Source organism: Amia ocellicauda, chromosome 8 (assembly GCF_036373705.1).
Source record: "Amia ocellicauda isolate fAmiCal2 chromosome 8, fAmiCal2.hap1, whole genome shotgun sequence".
Classification (NCBI taxonomy): domain Eukaryota; kingdom Metazoa; phylum Chordata; class Actinopteri; order Amiiformes; family Amiidae; genus Amia; species Amia ocellicauda.
In genome coordinates this window covers 32,068,948-32,083,166 of record NC_089857.1, presented here as the reverse complement: position 1 = coordinate 32,083,166, position 14,219 = coordinate 32,068,948, and the positions used below count along the sequence as shown (strand labels likewise).

Below are 14,219 nucleotides of genomic sequence, written 5' to 3'. Positions count from 1 at the left end.
AATGGTATATTTTATATAATACATTATAATGCTTTTATTTAAAACGTATATATATATATATATATATATATATATATATATATATATATATATATATTTAAATAAAGCTCTTTCATGCTGAAGGTTACTGATCAATGATGTACATTATCTTCACAAGTTTGTCTTTTTAGTTGAATATTCTTCAGATTCTGGTCACATGAAAAGCTGGAAGTTTTATTCATCCCCCCCAGTTATTTTGTGAATCCACTGGATGTGTAAATTTGACAGCAAAGTATATACCCCAGGCTCCGTGCCACATTTTTTATGACCAAATGAGCAAATGGCCACAAACTTATCATCACAAATGAGGGGCCCTCCAGAATCACCCTGAGGAGATAGAAATCAGAAAGTAAATATGCAGAAATTATGAAATCATCTTTTAAAAATAAAGTTTTCAACATATGAGCATATGATAATGAACATCCTAGAATGCACTCTTTTTCTGATTGAAATCTCTGCATAAAGTTTCATGACTATCATAATAATACTAGGAAAAATATCAAACAGTTATTGTTAGATAAACAGTTCAGTTCCTTGATATGCACAATGCATTTCTAATCAGTTTTGAAATAAAAATAATACATACCACACAAGAATCCTTTTTCTTATCACCGGCACAAATCATGTTATTTGTAATGACAGGTTTGAAATCATAATACTTGGTGTTGCATTTTTTTCTGTCAATGACAGAAACGTTGACTTCCATGAGCACGTCCGAGCCCTCTGTGTCTTTTTTGCCTGTCACTCCCCAGCCAGCTATTCTGCACTTGCTTTTAGGGTTGACTTTTTGGTCTGGTGAAGGTAGTCTTAATGTTTTGACAACTGTGTTACTTTGAGCTGGTTTGTTCAGCTAAAAACAACAACAGGAAAACAGTGTATATTACTCAAACATATTTTGAACATCCATAACTAACTGCATTTGCTTAGGATCTATGGGGGTATGTAATTACATTCTTAGTAACTAATAGTCAATTTCCACAGTCCATAATTTAATTAAAAAGCATTTATAGTTATCATTTTATATTAATGCCAATTATGGGGGATACAGTTTTAATGACATATTTCAACCTGAATAACTGTTATGCTTAGAAGTATCTTTTATTGAGATATTAGCTATATTTGTTCTTATATTAAACACATTATATATCTAAAAGATTAGAATGTGTCCAGGAAGGATAGAACAAATATTACCTTCAGAAGCATCAGGTCATTTTCTCCAGTTGAATTGTCATAACAGGGATAAGGAAATTCTTCTATGACAGTAAATTCCTGCTTCCCCTTTTCAGGTTTTGAACGAGAATGGGCTCCAAGAACCACCTTAATTGTATTACTAAAAAATAGAAGAATACATGCATGAAACTGACATTACAGGGTAACCTTATTGCAATCAAACCTTTACTCAAACAGCTGGGTCAGATATGAACAATTTCAGATTTTCAGCATTGTCCTGGACAATAAGTTCACACTACTCTTATGGGCTATGCAGAAGAGTACAATGAGACATATATAAGTAAAACAACTAAAATATATAAAGGGACTTAGAATTTCCACAGTTCTGTCATGGCTAGAGCAGTCACCAAACACTGAAATCTTCTGAAGTCACTGTATGTTATCTTCAACCAATCCCTGCAAAAGCTACGTAGTAAACTCATTTCCCAGTGCTCATTATCCGTGACACACATATTCCATGTCAGTGTTGTGAAAATGTATGGTGCTTTGCAAAAGTTATATATTTATATTAAACCCTACGAAGACAAAATCACTATGATGCTTAAGTCTTATTAATTTTTAAAAAGCCATATTTTACTGCCATAAATTATTTTAGAAAAACAGTAAATAACTCACCCATTTTTACAATGTGCAGCAGTAAGAACCCAATTAGATTTGATTAAAGCCCCTCCACACAGTTTGTTTTTCCCCAGTATAAGTGCCATATAAGGTCTTGAATTCTTTTCCACTTCTTTGCCTCCAATGATTTCCACACAGGAATCTGCAAGTATATATTTTAAAAGGGATCAATGATATTATCTTCAAAAAGTTGTCTGTTGTTTACCAGAACTAAATTGTCGTGCTATAAAATAGCCTTTTAGTTTCATGTTGCACTGTGAAGCTTTCAAACACCTGCAGTATAATGAATGGCATCTGAACTCTTCATAGACTTCAAATTAACCTGACATGTTGAAGAGCCATTAAACAAGACTACTAATATAAAATGTCCTTTATTGTTATCTAGCAATGCCCTTTCTTTATTTGATTGCATACACTGTTTTGTCTTGCTCTGTAAAGTAATCATTATCAGTCAAGTAAAAATCATTTATGAATAATATGAGTACTGAAAAATATGTTTTCATTGCTCATATATGCAAGGAATCAAAAGACAGGGATCAATTTCTCCTTTTGAGGAATGAAAAGTTTCACATTTCTGCTTTATTGACTACCACATGTGACAGGATGAAACAGCAATAAAAATCTAATAAGCAAACAAGTAATTCAGTTCTTACCTTCTGGAATCATCAGAAGAATAAGTGTAGCCACACAGATTCCAAAAGCTGATAACTTTACCATTGTTACTGGGTGAAGAGTATTTTCCTCTGTGTTAACACAAGTCTTCTTTATATGTATATATATATAGATACCTATACTTCCTTGTGAGGTAAAGGGGATGTGCTTTTTTTTTTTTTTGGTTTAATTTTTTTGGTTACCAAGCTAAACTTATCAGCTGTCTTCTTCTGTGAAGTGACTTGTTTAGGAAACTCAGTGGTGACTCACTAACCTCTGTAGTTCAAATGGTTTCAGTTCATCAAAGACACTCTGGCAGAGATAACCCTCAGGTTTTTGTAATCAGGTTTTTGTTTTTTTCCATCACCATTAGATCACCATAAAATATGTAGCCCTATATATGGCATCATCATTAATAGTCTTAACAGTATGTCAGAGTGAATGCATGTCATAGTTCTTTAAGAAAATAAAGGATAGAAATGAGTGGGGGGCATCAGAGGCATATTTCTTGCTCAATATATCGAAGCAAGTGGAAACATCTTTGGGAGGACTTCTTCCATTGTAATGGGCTGATGGTGATGGTCATGGTGGGGATATAAATAAATAATAAAGAACCTTTTCCTTTGTATTTTAAGTTTCTGATTAATCGGTTTCTTTCAGATGGTGGAGTATTTAATTCCTGCCTTAAGAAGATTTTTATTGTCCATTGTGTGCAAACTGCCTTCAGAAAGAATTAGATGGAAAGTTTGCTCACCTAATGGTTTAGCTCTGCTGTTTATACTGTGGGCTGGCAGGTGTAAAAAATGCTGTGAAGTAAGAATGCTTTCAAAAATAGACATGCCAATAGATTATATGTATCAATTAACTAATTGCAAAGTGAGTGAACAGAAGAACAATCTACATCAAATCCATATTTGGTGTGACCACCCTTTGCCTTCAAAACAGCATCAATTCTTCTAGGTACACTTGCACACCGTTTTTGGAGGAACCCGGCAGGTAGGTTGGCCCAAACATCTTGGAGATGTAACCACAGTTCTTCTGTGGATTTAGGCAGCCTCAGTTGCTTCTCTCTCTTCATGTGATCCCAGACAGACTCGGGGATGTTGAGATCAGGTCTCTGTGGGGGCCATACCATCACTTCCAGGACTCCTTGTTCTACTTTACGCTGAAAATAGTTGTTAATGACTTTCGCTGTATGTTTGGGGTCGTTGTCATCCTGCAGAATAAATTTGGGGCCAATCAGATGCCTCCCTGATGGTATTGCGTGATGGATAAGTATCTGCCTGTACTTCTCAGCATTGAGGAGACCATTCATTCTGATCAAATCCTCAACTGCATTTGCAGAAATGCAGCCCCAAACTTGCAAGGAACCTCCACCATGCTTCACTGTTGCCTGCAGACACTCATTTGTGTACTGCTCTCCCACCCTTCGGCCTTCTGCTACAGACAAATATTTCAAATTTTGACTCATCAGTCCAGAACACCTGCTGCCATTTCTCTGCACCCCAGTTCCTGTGTTTTCGTGCATAGTTGAGTCACTTGGCCTTGTTTCCATGTCAGAGGTGTGGCTTTTTGGCCACAAGTCTTCCATGAAGGCCACTTCTGACCACACTTCTCCGGACAGTAGATGAGTGTACCAGGGTCCCACTGTTTTCTGCCAATTCTGAGCTGATGGCACTGCTGGACATCTTCTGATTGCGAAGGGAAGTATGCATGATGCATCTTATCTGTTGCAGTAAGTTTCCTTGGCCAACCACTGCGTCTACGGTCCTCAACGTTGCCCGTTTCTTTGTGCTTTTTCAAAAGAACTTGGACAGCACATCTGGAAACCCCTGTCTGTCTTGAAATGTCTGCCTGGGAGAGACCTTGCTGATGCAGTATAACTACCTTGTGTCTTGTTGCTGTGCTCAGTCTTGCCATGGTGTTTGACTTTTGACAGTAAACTGTCTTCAGCAACCTCACTTTGTTAACTGAGTTTGGCTGTTCCTCACCCAGTTTTATTCCTCCTACACAACTGTTTCTGTTTCAGTTAATGATTGTGTTTCAACCTACATACTGAATTGATGATCATTAGCACCTGTCTGGTATAATTGTTTAATCATACACATGACTATATCCCTACAAAATCCCTGACTTTGTCCAAGTGTACCTAGAAGAATTGAAAGAAAGGCAAAGGGTGGTCACACCAAATATGGATTTGATGTAGATTTTTCTTCTGTTCACTCACTTTGCATTTAGTTAATTGATAAATATAATCTATTAACATGTCTATTTTTGAAAATATTCTTACTGCCTAAAACTTTTGCACAGTATTGTAGTTTAAGTGCACATATTTTCTCTCTCATGCTGTTACATAGGGTTTTGTAGTTATCCACGTTAGTTAGCAATTGTGAATCTAAGATTGCTTACTTTGTGAGAAAACAATAATTAACAATTCAACCATAATTTAACAAATTAATTAATACGTAAAATGATGGAATATAAGAGCAGATATTTATTAAACTACATTAATTATATGTGTAGATAAAGTGACATTGTACAGTACCAAATGTATTGTTTGTAATAATTAATGTTAATACATACAGTATGTCAATGTTTTGTTTACATTTATATTTAGGTTTACTGGTTTATATTTGAAAATATTATACATTTAAGGAGTTAGACAAATTCATCAAGGAAATGACATGACTGATAACATACTATTCAAAATGATGATGATGATGATGATGATGATTATTATTGGTCTCTACCAAAACAAAAATAATGTTACAGGAAAGAAGGGACATATTTTTCATATATTCTTCTTTAGTTTTAATGTTTTAAATCCAATAAACATAATACATAGATAATAAATATAATCATATTTTTCCTTATGTATACAAAATTTAAATTGTGTTAAATTTAAGTTGGACCCTTTTTTAACACTTTTTATAAAATTATATAATCAGTGACACAAACATATTATGATTCTGTTTTAATAAGTACAACTCAGAAGACTATGTTGCTATACAAATACATTGCACCCTGTTTTTGCTGCATTTCTATATGTTCTTTTAAAACAGTGATCCTGTCAACCCATTTCCCCATGTCTAAAGCAGGTATAATTTATGAATCCTATAAAATATGCTGGACTGAAGCCACTGAGGAACAAATTGAAAGAACAATGCTATTGAGGGCTGTACATTATATGGCTGCAATCTAGTTTTTCTCTTCTGTCACATCTAATGCATATGTTATTAAAGTAATCTATACATTGCAGAAGAATTGCCTGTATATTTGGATCAATGTGCTTCACATTCAGCCAGCAATTTGAGGCAACAACAATAAATGCTTAATTTCATAACCAGTGTAACTAGAAGAAATGTACATGGGTCAGCAGATATTGTCTACTCTAGAGGTCAACTTGACTCAAGATTTATCTGAAAGATATGCATGGCCTTCAATGTGTTACAGAACTACCTATTTTAATCTTCACTCTTCATTATTTTATGGATCCACATGATGTTATGCTGATCGAGAAGTGTGTACACTCCAGGATATCTCTGAATCCCACAACGGCGTCCAAATGAAGAAATAGCTCTAAATTCACCATTACAGATGAGTGGACCTCCAGAATCTCCCTGTCAGAAAAAAAGGACAGAGAAAAGGCTGAATGGTTGGACTTCAACAAATCATTCATTTCACACATCAATGGAAAAGACCTATTGAAACAAAACAGGGCCGGAACTTTATTTTAGTGTTTTTCAGGTAAATAATTATGTTGGACATTGGAATACAAATAGAATGAGGAGAAGTCATATACAAAAGGAAATATGAAGTAATATAACATTACTTCAGGTCTTGGACTTAATTACAGGCACTTGAAAAGTTGCTTGATACTTCCCAGAATGTTTTGCTCATAAGGCCTGGTGTTGCTCACCTGGCAAGTGTCTTTCTCTTTTTTCCCAACCCATCCAGCACACAACATGTTGTTGGCAATGATAGGATTTAGGTTATAGTATTCTGCACTATTACACTTCTTTCTGTCAATGACAGTGATATTTACTGCCCTTAATACATCTGAGCCTTTATTTGCTGTATTGGTTGTTTTCCCCCATCCAGCCACAGTGCAGTTTACTCCTCCTGGCACATCTTTCCCAGAGTTTGGCAGGGGGAGGAAAGACACAACAGAGGTTTTCTTCACTTGCTTATCAAGCTGTAAAAAACAGAGATGGAAGATTTAAGAATCATATTGTGCAGAAACGCACATTATGAATATACAAATAGGTAACACTTTATATTAAGGACTTGCTAATTGACATTGTATTCATGTTTTATCAATTAATATTGGATGCCTAATTGCATTTTTTTACAGAAGATATAAAGCCATGAATACACATTGTTAGATGCAGTAAAAACACTTTTTAGACAGAGATTTAACTTTTCAACGTTCATATGCTTTGTGACATTTTTCTCTAATAAACTATACTGAGAAGTCATTTGAAAGCTTCTATGAGGTAGAAAAACAAACAAAACAAAACAAAAAATGCAGCCCAAAAGAAGTAATGTAAGAACTTCGAGACCCCTAAAAAGTATTTATGTGGCACAGAAGACTGAAAATGTATATACAGTGTTCAAATATGTAATCATTACCTTTAGGAGCATGATGTCATTATAATGGTTTACAGTATCATAACATGGATGAGGCACACTTTTCTTCACTTTCTTGATCTGTATTTCTTTTTCATTTTCTAACCGAGAATGAACTCCAAGCTTTACCTTGATGCTGTTGTTGAAACAAATTAAGATATATTGCATTAAAACTTTCTTAGGAGGAAAGCATGCACTGGAATGACAATCAATATTTTGCTGGATAGCCGTATATCTGAAAAGCCCCCAAATTACTGCATTGTCTTTTACCTGCTATTCACAAATTCTCCACACATGCTTAAATGACCAAATTGAAGAGATTCTGTTGTCATTATTTTAGATATTGGAGTGTGCTGTGCAAGTCATTTATGTAAAAAAGCTTATAAAATAATGCTGTGGCAACATTGTAACATCACTTTTATGGAGAGTGAGAAGGTGTTACTGCAGTGCACATTTTTAGACTGATTATGTGTCTCTGTTCATGGAATATGTCATGTTGCTGCTTTCATGAGATGTAGCAATCAAATAACCATTATCATTATACACTCACCTAAAGGATTATTAGGAACACCATACTAATACTGTGTTTGACCCCCTTTCACCTTCAGAACTGCCTTAATTCTACGTGGCATTGATTCAACAAGGTGCTGAAAGCATTCTTTAGAAATGTTGGCCCATATTGATAGGATAGCATCTTGCAGTTGATGGAGATTTGTGGGATGCACATCCAGGGCACGAAGCTCCCGTTCCACCACATCCCAAAGATGCTCTATTGGGTTGAGATCTGGTGACTGTGGGGGCCAGTTTAGTACAGTGAACTCATTGTCATGTTCAAGAAACCAATTTGAAATGATTCGACCTTTGTGACATGGTGCATTATCCTGCTGGAAGTAGCCATCAGAGGATAGGTACATGGTGGTCATAAAGGGATGGACATGGTCAGAAACAATGCTCAGGTAGGCCGTGGCATTTAAACGATGCCCGATTGGCACTAAGGGGCCTAAAGTGTGCCAAGAAAACATCCCCCACACCATTACACCACCACCAGCAGCCTGCACAGTGGTAACAAGGCATGATGGATCCATGTTCTCATTCTGTTTACGCCAAATTCTGACTCAACAGAAATCGAGACTCATCGATTGGTTGGTTAGATAATTGCATTAATGAGAAATTGAACAGGTGTTCCTAATAATCCTTTAGGTGAGTGTATTTTGATGTTCTCACCACACAGATTTAATCAAAGCTGAACAAATGGGACAGTTTACAAAATAATTTAACTGTGCTTGCTACATCTATTTGTAATTTCAATTCCATGACTCGAATGGAGCTGTGAAATGTGCAAGAAAAAACGTGCCAGACAATCTCACATGTTTTTACAGTGTGCAGCAGTCACCACCCATTTTGGTGCAATCAGTGCTCCTCCACATATCCCCTTAGTGTTCCCCTCCAGAAGAGCCATATAAGGCCTGGAGTGTTTTGGCACTTCATCGCCCCCGATGATTTCCATGCTGTTGTCTGAAAAGCGGGCAACATTATAGATCCATCATTGTTTTTCTGTAGCATCGTGTAACACAAGTCTCACACAATTAAACTAAATAACTATGGCCAGATGAGATGAGATATGACTTCTGCAGCATCTGATAACAATCACTGGCAGTACCACAGCTCTCTGTCTCTACCAGTACTGCAGTGTGGTGGGTGATGGGACAGAAATCAGCCTTTCAATCTCTAACACATTAAATGCATCTTGACATTGCCAGTTTAGTTTTCTAACAATCATCTAATTCTATCTGAATCCCTCTCACAGGCCAAGCCAATGCTGAGAAATACAATGAGTAGCTTGTAGGATAACCCACAGGTAAATATGACATAACTGCACACTATCAGCAAAATATTAAGCATATTGGGACACTTGCAATGAATAAGCTGTGCAGTAGCTAGTTTGCAGCTTAGTATACTTCAAATTTGTGATTGCCAGTGAAATTAACTGGAATATTACGTGGTATTCTTAGCCATAGACGTCCATGTTTGGACCTGTTTCCTGGCAGCTGCAACTAAAATCCAGACTATAATATAGATGCAGGTTCTCAAAACAAAGGCAATACAAATCTCATATCTTTCAGCACGGCCCTGGCCATTCAGGCAGTACATAACCAGTTTCAGTATAGTAGGACTGTACTAATGAATCAGATCTTTCTTGTCTGACTCTATATTGTCTGTACATTTTTTTCAAGACCCTCCAACAAATGTCTACATCTATATAAATAATGTATTCAATCTGTATTTTTTAGATCAACTTGAGCCTGTATTGTCTATATTGAACCTATATTATTCTATATTGAATAAAAATGTTTAATCCAGCTAGCAAAGTCAATGCAATAAAAAGTATGTATGTCTTTAAAATATATTTGTATATAAGTTCCAAATATTTACCTCCTGGAAGGTGAAGCAGAGTGAGTGCAGTGATGCACAGCCAACATGCCCAGGCTCTCGTCATTTCTAGAAAGTGAGCTGGTTTACTTTAGGTTCATATATATATTTTAGTGCTGAAAGGATGTGGTTTCCTGAAGACTGCTTTGTCACTAGGCAGTATTCTGTCACCAGGGCTAACGTCATTTACTTGTCACTTGTCAGTTATGTGACTACCAGAGCGCCTTCACAAGACTGTTTGGGTTTAGCATATGATAACAGAAAATAAAGCAGTACTATACTGTAACACCATCTCTTAATGCTGCCACCCCCCCTGCTGGATTGAAAACAGAAAACACATTATATCTGAAAACAAAGACAAGAAAAATGTATATATATATATATATATATATATAATATATATAATGTTCATTGATTAACCGATCAAATAGTGTAATCGACTGACAGCCCTATATATATATATATATATATATATATATATATATATATATATACACTCACCTAAAGGATTATTAGGAACACCTGTTCAATTTCTCATTAATGCAATTATCTAACCAACCAATCACATGGCAGTTGCTTCAATGCATTTAGGGGTGTGGTCCTGGTCAAGACAATCTCCTGAACTCCAAACTGCATGTCTGAATGGGACAGAAAGGTGATTTAAGCAATTTTGAGCGTGGCATGGTTGTTGGTGCCAGACGGGCCGGTCTGAGTATTTCACAATCTGCTCAGTTACTGGGATTTTCACACACAACCATTTCTAGGGTTTACAAAGAATGGTGTGAAAAGGGAAAAACATCCAGTATGCGGCAGTCCTGTGGGCGAAAATGCCTTGTTGATGCTAGAGGTCAGAGGAGAATGGGCCGACTGATTCAAGCTGATAGAAGAGCAACTTTGACTGAAATAACCACTCGTTACAACCGAGGTATGCAGCAAAGCATTTGTGAAGCCACAACACGTACAGATGCGGATGGGCTACAACAGCAGAAGACCCCACCGGGTACCACTCATCTCCACTACAAATAGGAAAAAGAGGCTACAATTTGCACAAGCTCACCAAAATTGGACAGTTGAAGACTGGAAAAATGTTGCCTGGTCTGATGAGTCTCGATTTCTGTTGAGACATTCAGATGGTAGAGTCAGAATTTGGCGTAAACAGAATGAGAACATGGATCCATCATGCCTTGTTACCACTGTGCAGGCTGGTGGTGGTGGTGTAATGGTGTGGGGGATGTTTTCTTGGCACACTTTAGGCCCCTTAGTGCCAATTGGGCATCGTTTAAATGCCACGGCCTACCTGAGCATTGTTTCTGACCATGTCCATCCCTTTATGACCACCATGTACCCATCCTCTGATGGCTACTTCCAGCAGGATAATGCACCATGTCACAAAGGTCGAATCATTTCAAATTGGTTTCTTGAACATGACAATGAGTTCACTGTACTAAACTGGCCCCCACAGTCACCAGATCTCAACCCAATAGAGCATCTTTGGGATGTGGTGGAACGGGAGCTTCGTGCCCTGGATGTGCATCCCACAAATCTCCATCAACTGCAAGATGCTATCCTATCAATATGGGCCAACATTTCTAAAGAATGCTTTCAGCACCTTGTTGAATCAATGCCACGTAGAATTAAGGCAGTTCTGAAGGCGAAAGGGGGTCAAACACAGTATTAGTATGGTGTTCCTAATAATCCTTTAGGTGAGTGTATATATATATATCATGACCACCACTATCACCATATGTCGATCCACTGCTGGATGAAGGCCTCCCCAAGATGTTTCTATTGGCTTTATGTGGTCATCTTTTTTCATATCTTTCTTTCCATTCAATAGCTTCCGCTGTCCATCTTTGATCTGTTCAGCTTGTAATGTGTCCAGATCATTGCCATTTTTACATTTTCACTCATTCAGTGATACTTTGGCTTGTTCTCTGATCCATAATTTTTTTCCCAACTGTTCTTGTTATTCCAAGCATATATTTCTCATGCTCCTTTGTGTCGTCCGCAGTTTCTGTATCATTTTTCCATTAAGTGACCAGATTTCACAGTACATTGCATTGCATATGCATTGATCAAATACTTTTCTCTTCGGAAAATATATTCACTCTATATAACAACATTTCTTTCAAGAAGAAATCTGTTGCAAATTCTCTAGCAAATGTTAAAATGTTTTTCAGGTATAATAACTCTAAAAAATAATAGTCAAAAGTTATCTCTTTAGTGAAGCATTATGAATTCCTGTGTATGTACTATTTCTTGTATATATACTCTCCTCAGCCTTGATTAGCTTGCTGAGAAAATCCAACTCAATTGGTTCTTCGAGAAAATAAAAGATGAAAAATAGTAACAAGATCAAAAGCAAACAAACAAAACATCTAAAACGTACTTAGCAACACTAAGCAAATATATTCAAATGTGGCTCACATCATCTCAATGGTAATGTCTTTCTTTCAGTTCACATACATCCACTTGGTGGTTCTCATCAAAAAGATCCCAACAGTACACACATTCAGATGGTGGCCAAGAAATTAGACTATGTAGCCTGGTTTCTAATCCTTAATATTAAAATATAATAAATACACAAATGTAGGCCTTAAAAAAAGCTCTCAGGTTGCTTGCATTCTTCTTTTACATTGTGCAAGTATTAATTAGTTTCCTTATTTTTAACCCTGTTATAGCCAGCTAACTTTATATCAACATTTTTACAGCGCACCACTATCAGTACCAACACCAACAAAATATTGTTCTCCCTAAAAAGTAAATTCCAGTGAGTATATCCTTATACAATGCAAATATGTATAAAACATATATGGTACTTGGTTGAAGTACCTGCTTGTTTTTTGTTCTAATGACAGTGCCTTCTGCTATCATGTATTAAATATCAGTTTGCTTTTCTCCAAATTCCTAAAGGTAACTAATACAGTCGCTTAGTTATACACTGAACATTGAAATTGGTGATTCGACCTGCAGAGAGCCAGCAGACATCGACCTAGAGTCTGCCTTAGGAAGTGATGTAATGTTTGACTTTCAAAATAATTAATATTTTTTGTGTCAGGTTTATAGAATAGAGGGTTAGAAAGAGACATGAGTAGTTTGTGTTAATATGCTTTCATTTATGATTAAATGTTCTCCAAAGATTACATTTCTGAGACTGATATATATTCTTTTTGTTTATGTGTAATTATATAAAATATAATTTGTACTACTACTACTAAACTACTATTTGTACTCAGAAATTCTTTGGGGGGTTTCACGGATGCAAAGATATGTGTAATGAGTTCCCATAAGGTGGAAGCATTCAAAACAATTAAAATCCATCTGTGGTATATTTCTTATGTTTTCCTCTTTCATTACTTAATTGATCTATGTTTTTCTCTTTGCAGAGGCTCCTTTATCACTTTACAGTCAGTATTTATCCTTCCAGTGATCTTGTTGACTATACTTGCAGGAAATAAATGTGTCCAAATGTTCTGTATGGAGCATCCAGCTCAACCTCTTGGTCCCTCGTGGTAAATGTTTCTCCTCGACATGTACTCATCAACACAAGGGGGTGCTAATAATACAATTGGCTACTACTACTATTACCATTACAACTACTAATACCAACAATAATACATAGTCATTACAGTAACTGTAGTAAATAGTAATAAATAGTAATGAACCCACAGCTAGTCTAACAGAAGGACTGCAAAATGAAAGTGGGGAAGTTCGTACGACCCTCTTGTTAGCAGAAGCCAAAAGCAGCATCTTCTGGCTGAAAGCATTTTTTTCAAATGAAGCAAGGTGACAAAGTTCTGCGCACAGGGAAGGTGTTGGTGTGTTCTCTTACTTTTGCACAAACATCACAATACTCCCTTGCAATTCAAAAGCACAATTCACAAGGCCTTTTATTCTAGCTTTAAACAGCCTCTTTCATCTCTAATCTGATATCAAGAATAACTGGGTGGCCTGTACATAACACAGCCCACCCGCCCTCCTGCTGCTCTCTGCCTTTGTCTCTCCATGCACCTTTTAATCATTCTGCCTCTACACAATAACGATTATGTGCGGGTGAGGCCGATCACATTCCTCTATCCTACGTGCAGTCCAGGTCAATTAGTAAACATCGCATACTTATCAAACACAGCCAGAGTCATTTGTATAAACATAGGCAGAGTGTCATTTATATGAACAAAGCCAGCGTAAACAGACAGTTTCAAAGAGTTTCATCTTTTTGATTTAAAAAGATTGCAATAACAATTGCAAAAACTGACTGTGTTGTTTGACAAGTTCCCTATATTTGGAGTCTTCACAAACAATACTGGGACATTAATATCTATTCCCAAACTCCAAATTTTATTTACTGGTTGTCCAAGTGGGTGCCTCCTCAAACAGGTTAATCTCCAATTCCACTATATCTACTGAACCCCTCTAAAAGATATCAATTCAATGGCCAGCTCAAATTGTGAAGCTGTTGTTCTGCTGGAGAGCATAAGACATCCCCTTTCAGAAGCTGCGACAGAGAAAATGTGGATGATATAATCCTCTCTGTTAACCCCTGCCTCGGGCTGCGCAGGCTGTTTGTGTCAGAAGGTATCAAAATAAACGCCCTTTTCTTTGAGCATGATTACCAAGGTTGT

The 14,219-nt window shown here is 36.6% G+C and overlaps 1 protein-coding gene across 1 annotated transcript; it reads right to left on the bottom strand.

Annotated features, from left to right (window-relative positions):
- Positions 1–89: 89 nt before the first annotated feature.
- On the bottom strand, positions 90–9,922 carry LOC136755280 (uncharacterized). Its single transcript, XM_066711748.1, has 11 exons — positions 9,601–9,922; positions 8,535–8,682; positions 7,171–7,303; positions 6,458–6,733; positions 6,014–6,158; positions 3,671–3,978; positions 2,541–2,718; positions 1,885–2,029; positions 1,231–1,369; positions 626–889; positions 90–366 (listed from the first exon to the last, which is right to left on the bottom strand). The coding sequence occupies exons 1-11, from the start codon at positions 9,662–9,664 to the stop codon at positions 214–216; spliced, it is 1,953 nt and encodes a 650-aa protein (XP_066567845.1). The 5' UTR covers positions 9,665–9,922; the 3' UTR covers positions 90–213.
- Positions 9,923–14,219: the final 4,297 nt, after the last annotated feature.

What these genes read in the sequence shown, in the direction of transcription:
- LOC136755280 (XM_066711748.1), bottom strand. Translation starts at nt 9,664, where the DNA reads ATGACGAGAGCCTGGGCATGTTGGCTGTGCATCACTGCACTCACTCTG. An exon ending in ATGACATCATGCTCCTAAAG is followed by an intron (nt 6,734 to 7,170) that starts GTAATGATTACA and finishes TGTTTTTTACAG; the next exon opens with CTTGATAAGCAAGTGAAGAA. An exon ending in ATGACCTGATGCTTCTGAAG is followed by an intron (nt 890 to 1,230) that starts GTAATATTTGTT and finishes TGTTGTTTTTAG; the next exon opens with CTGAACAAACCAGCTCAAAG.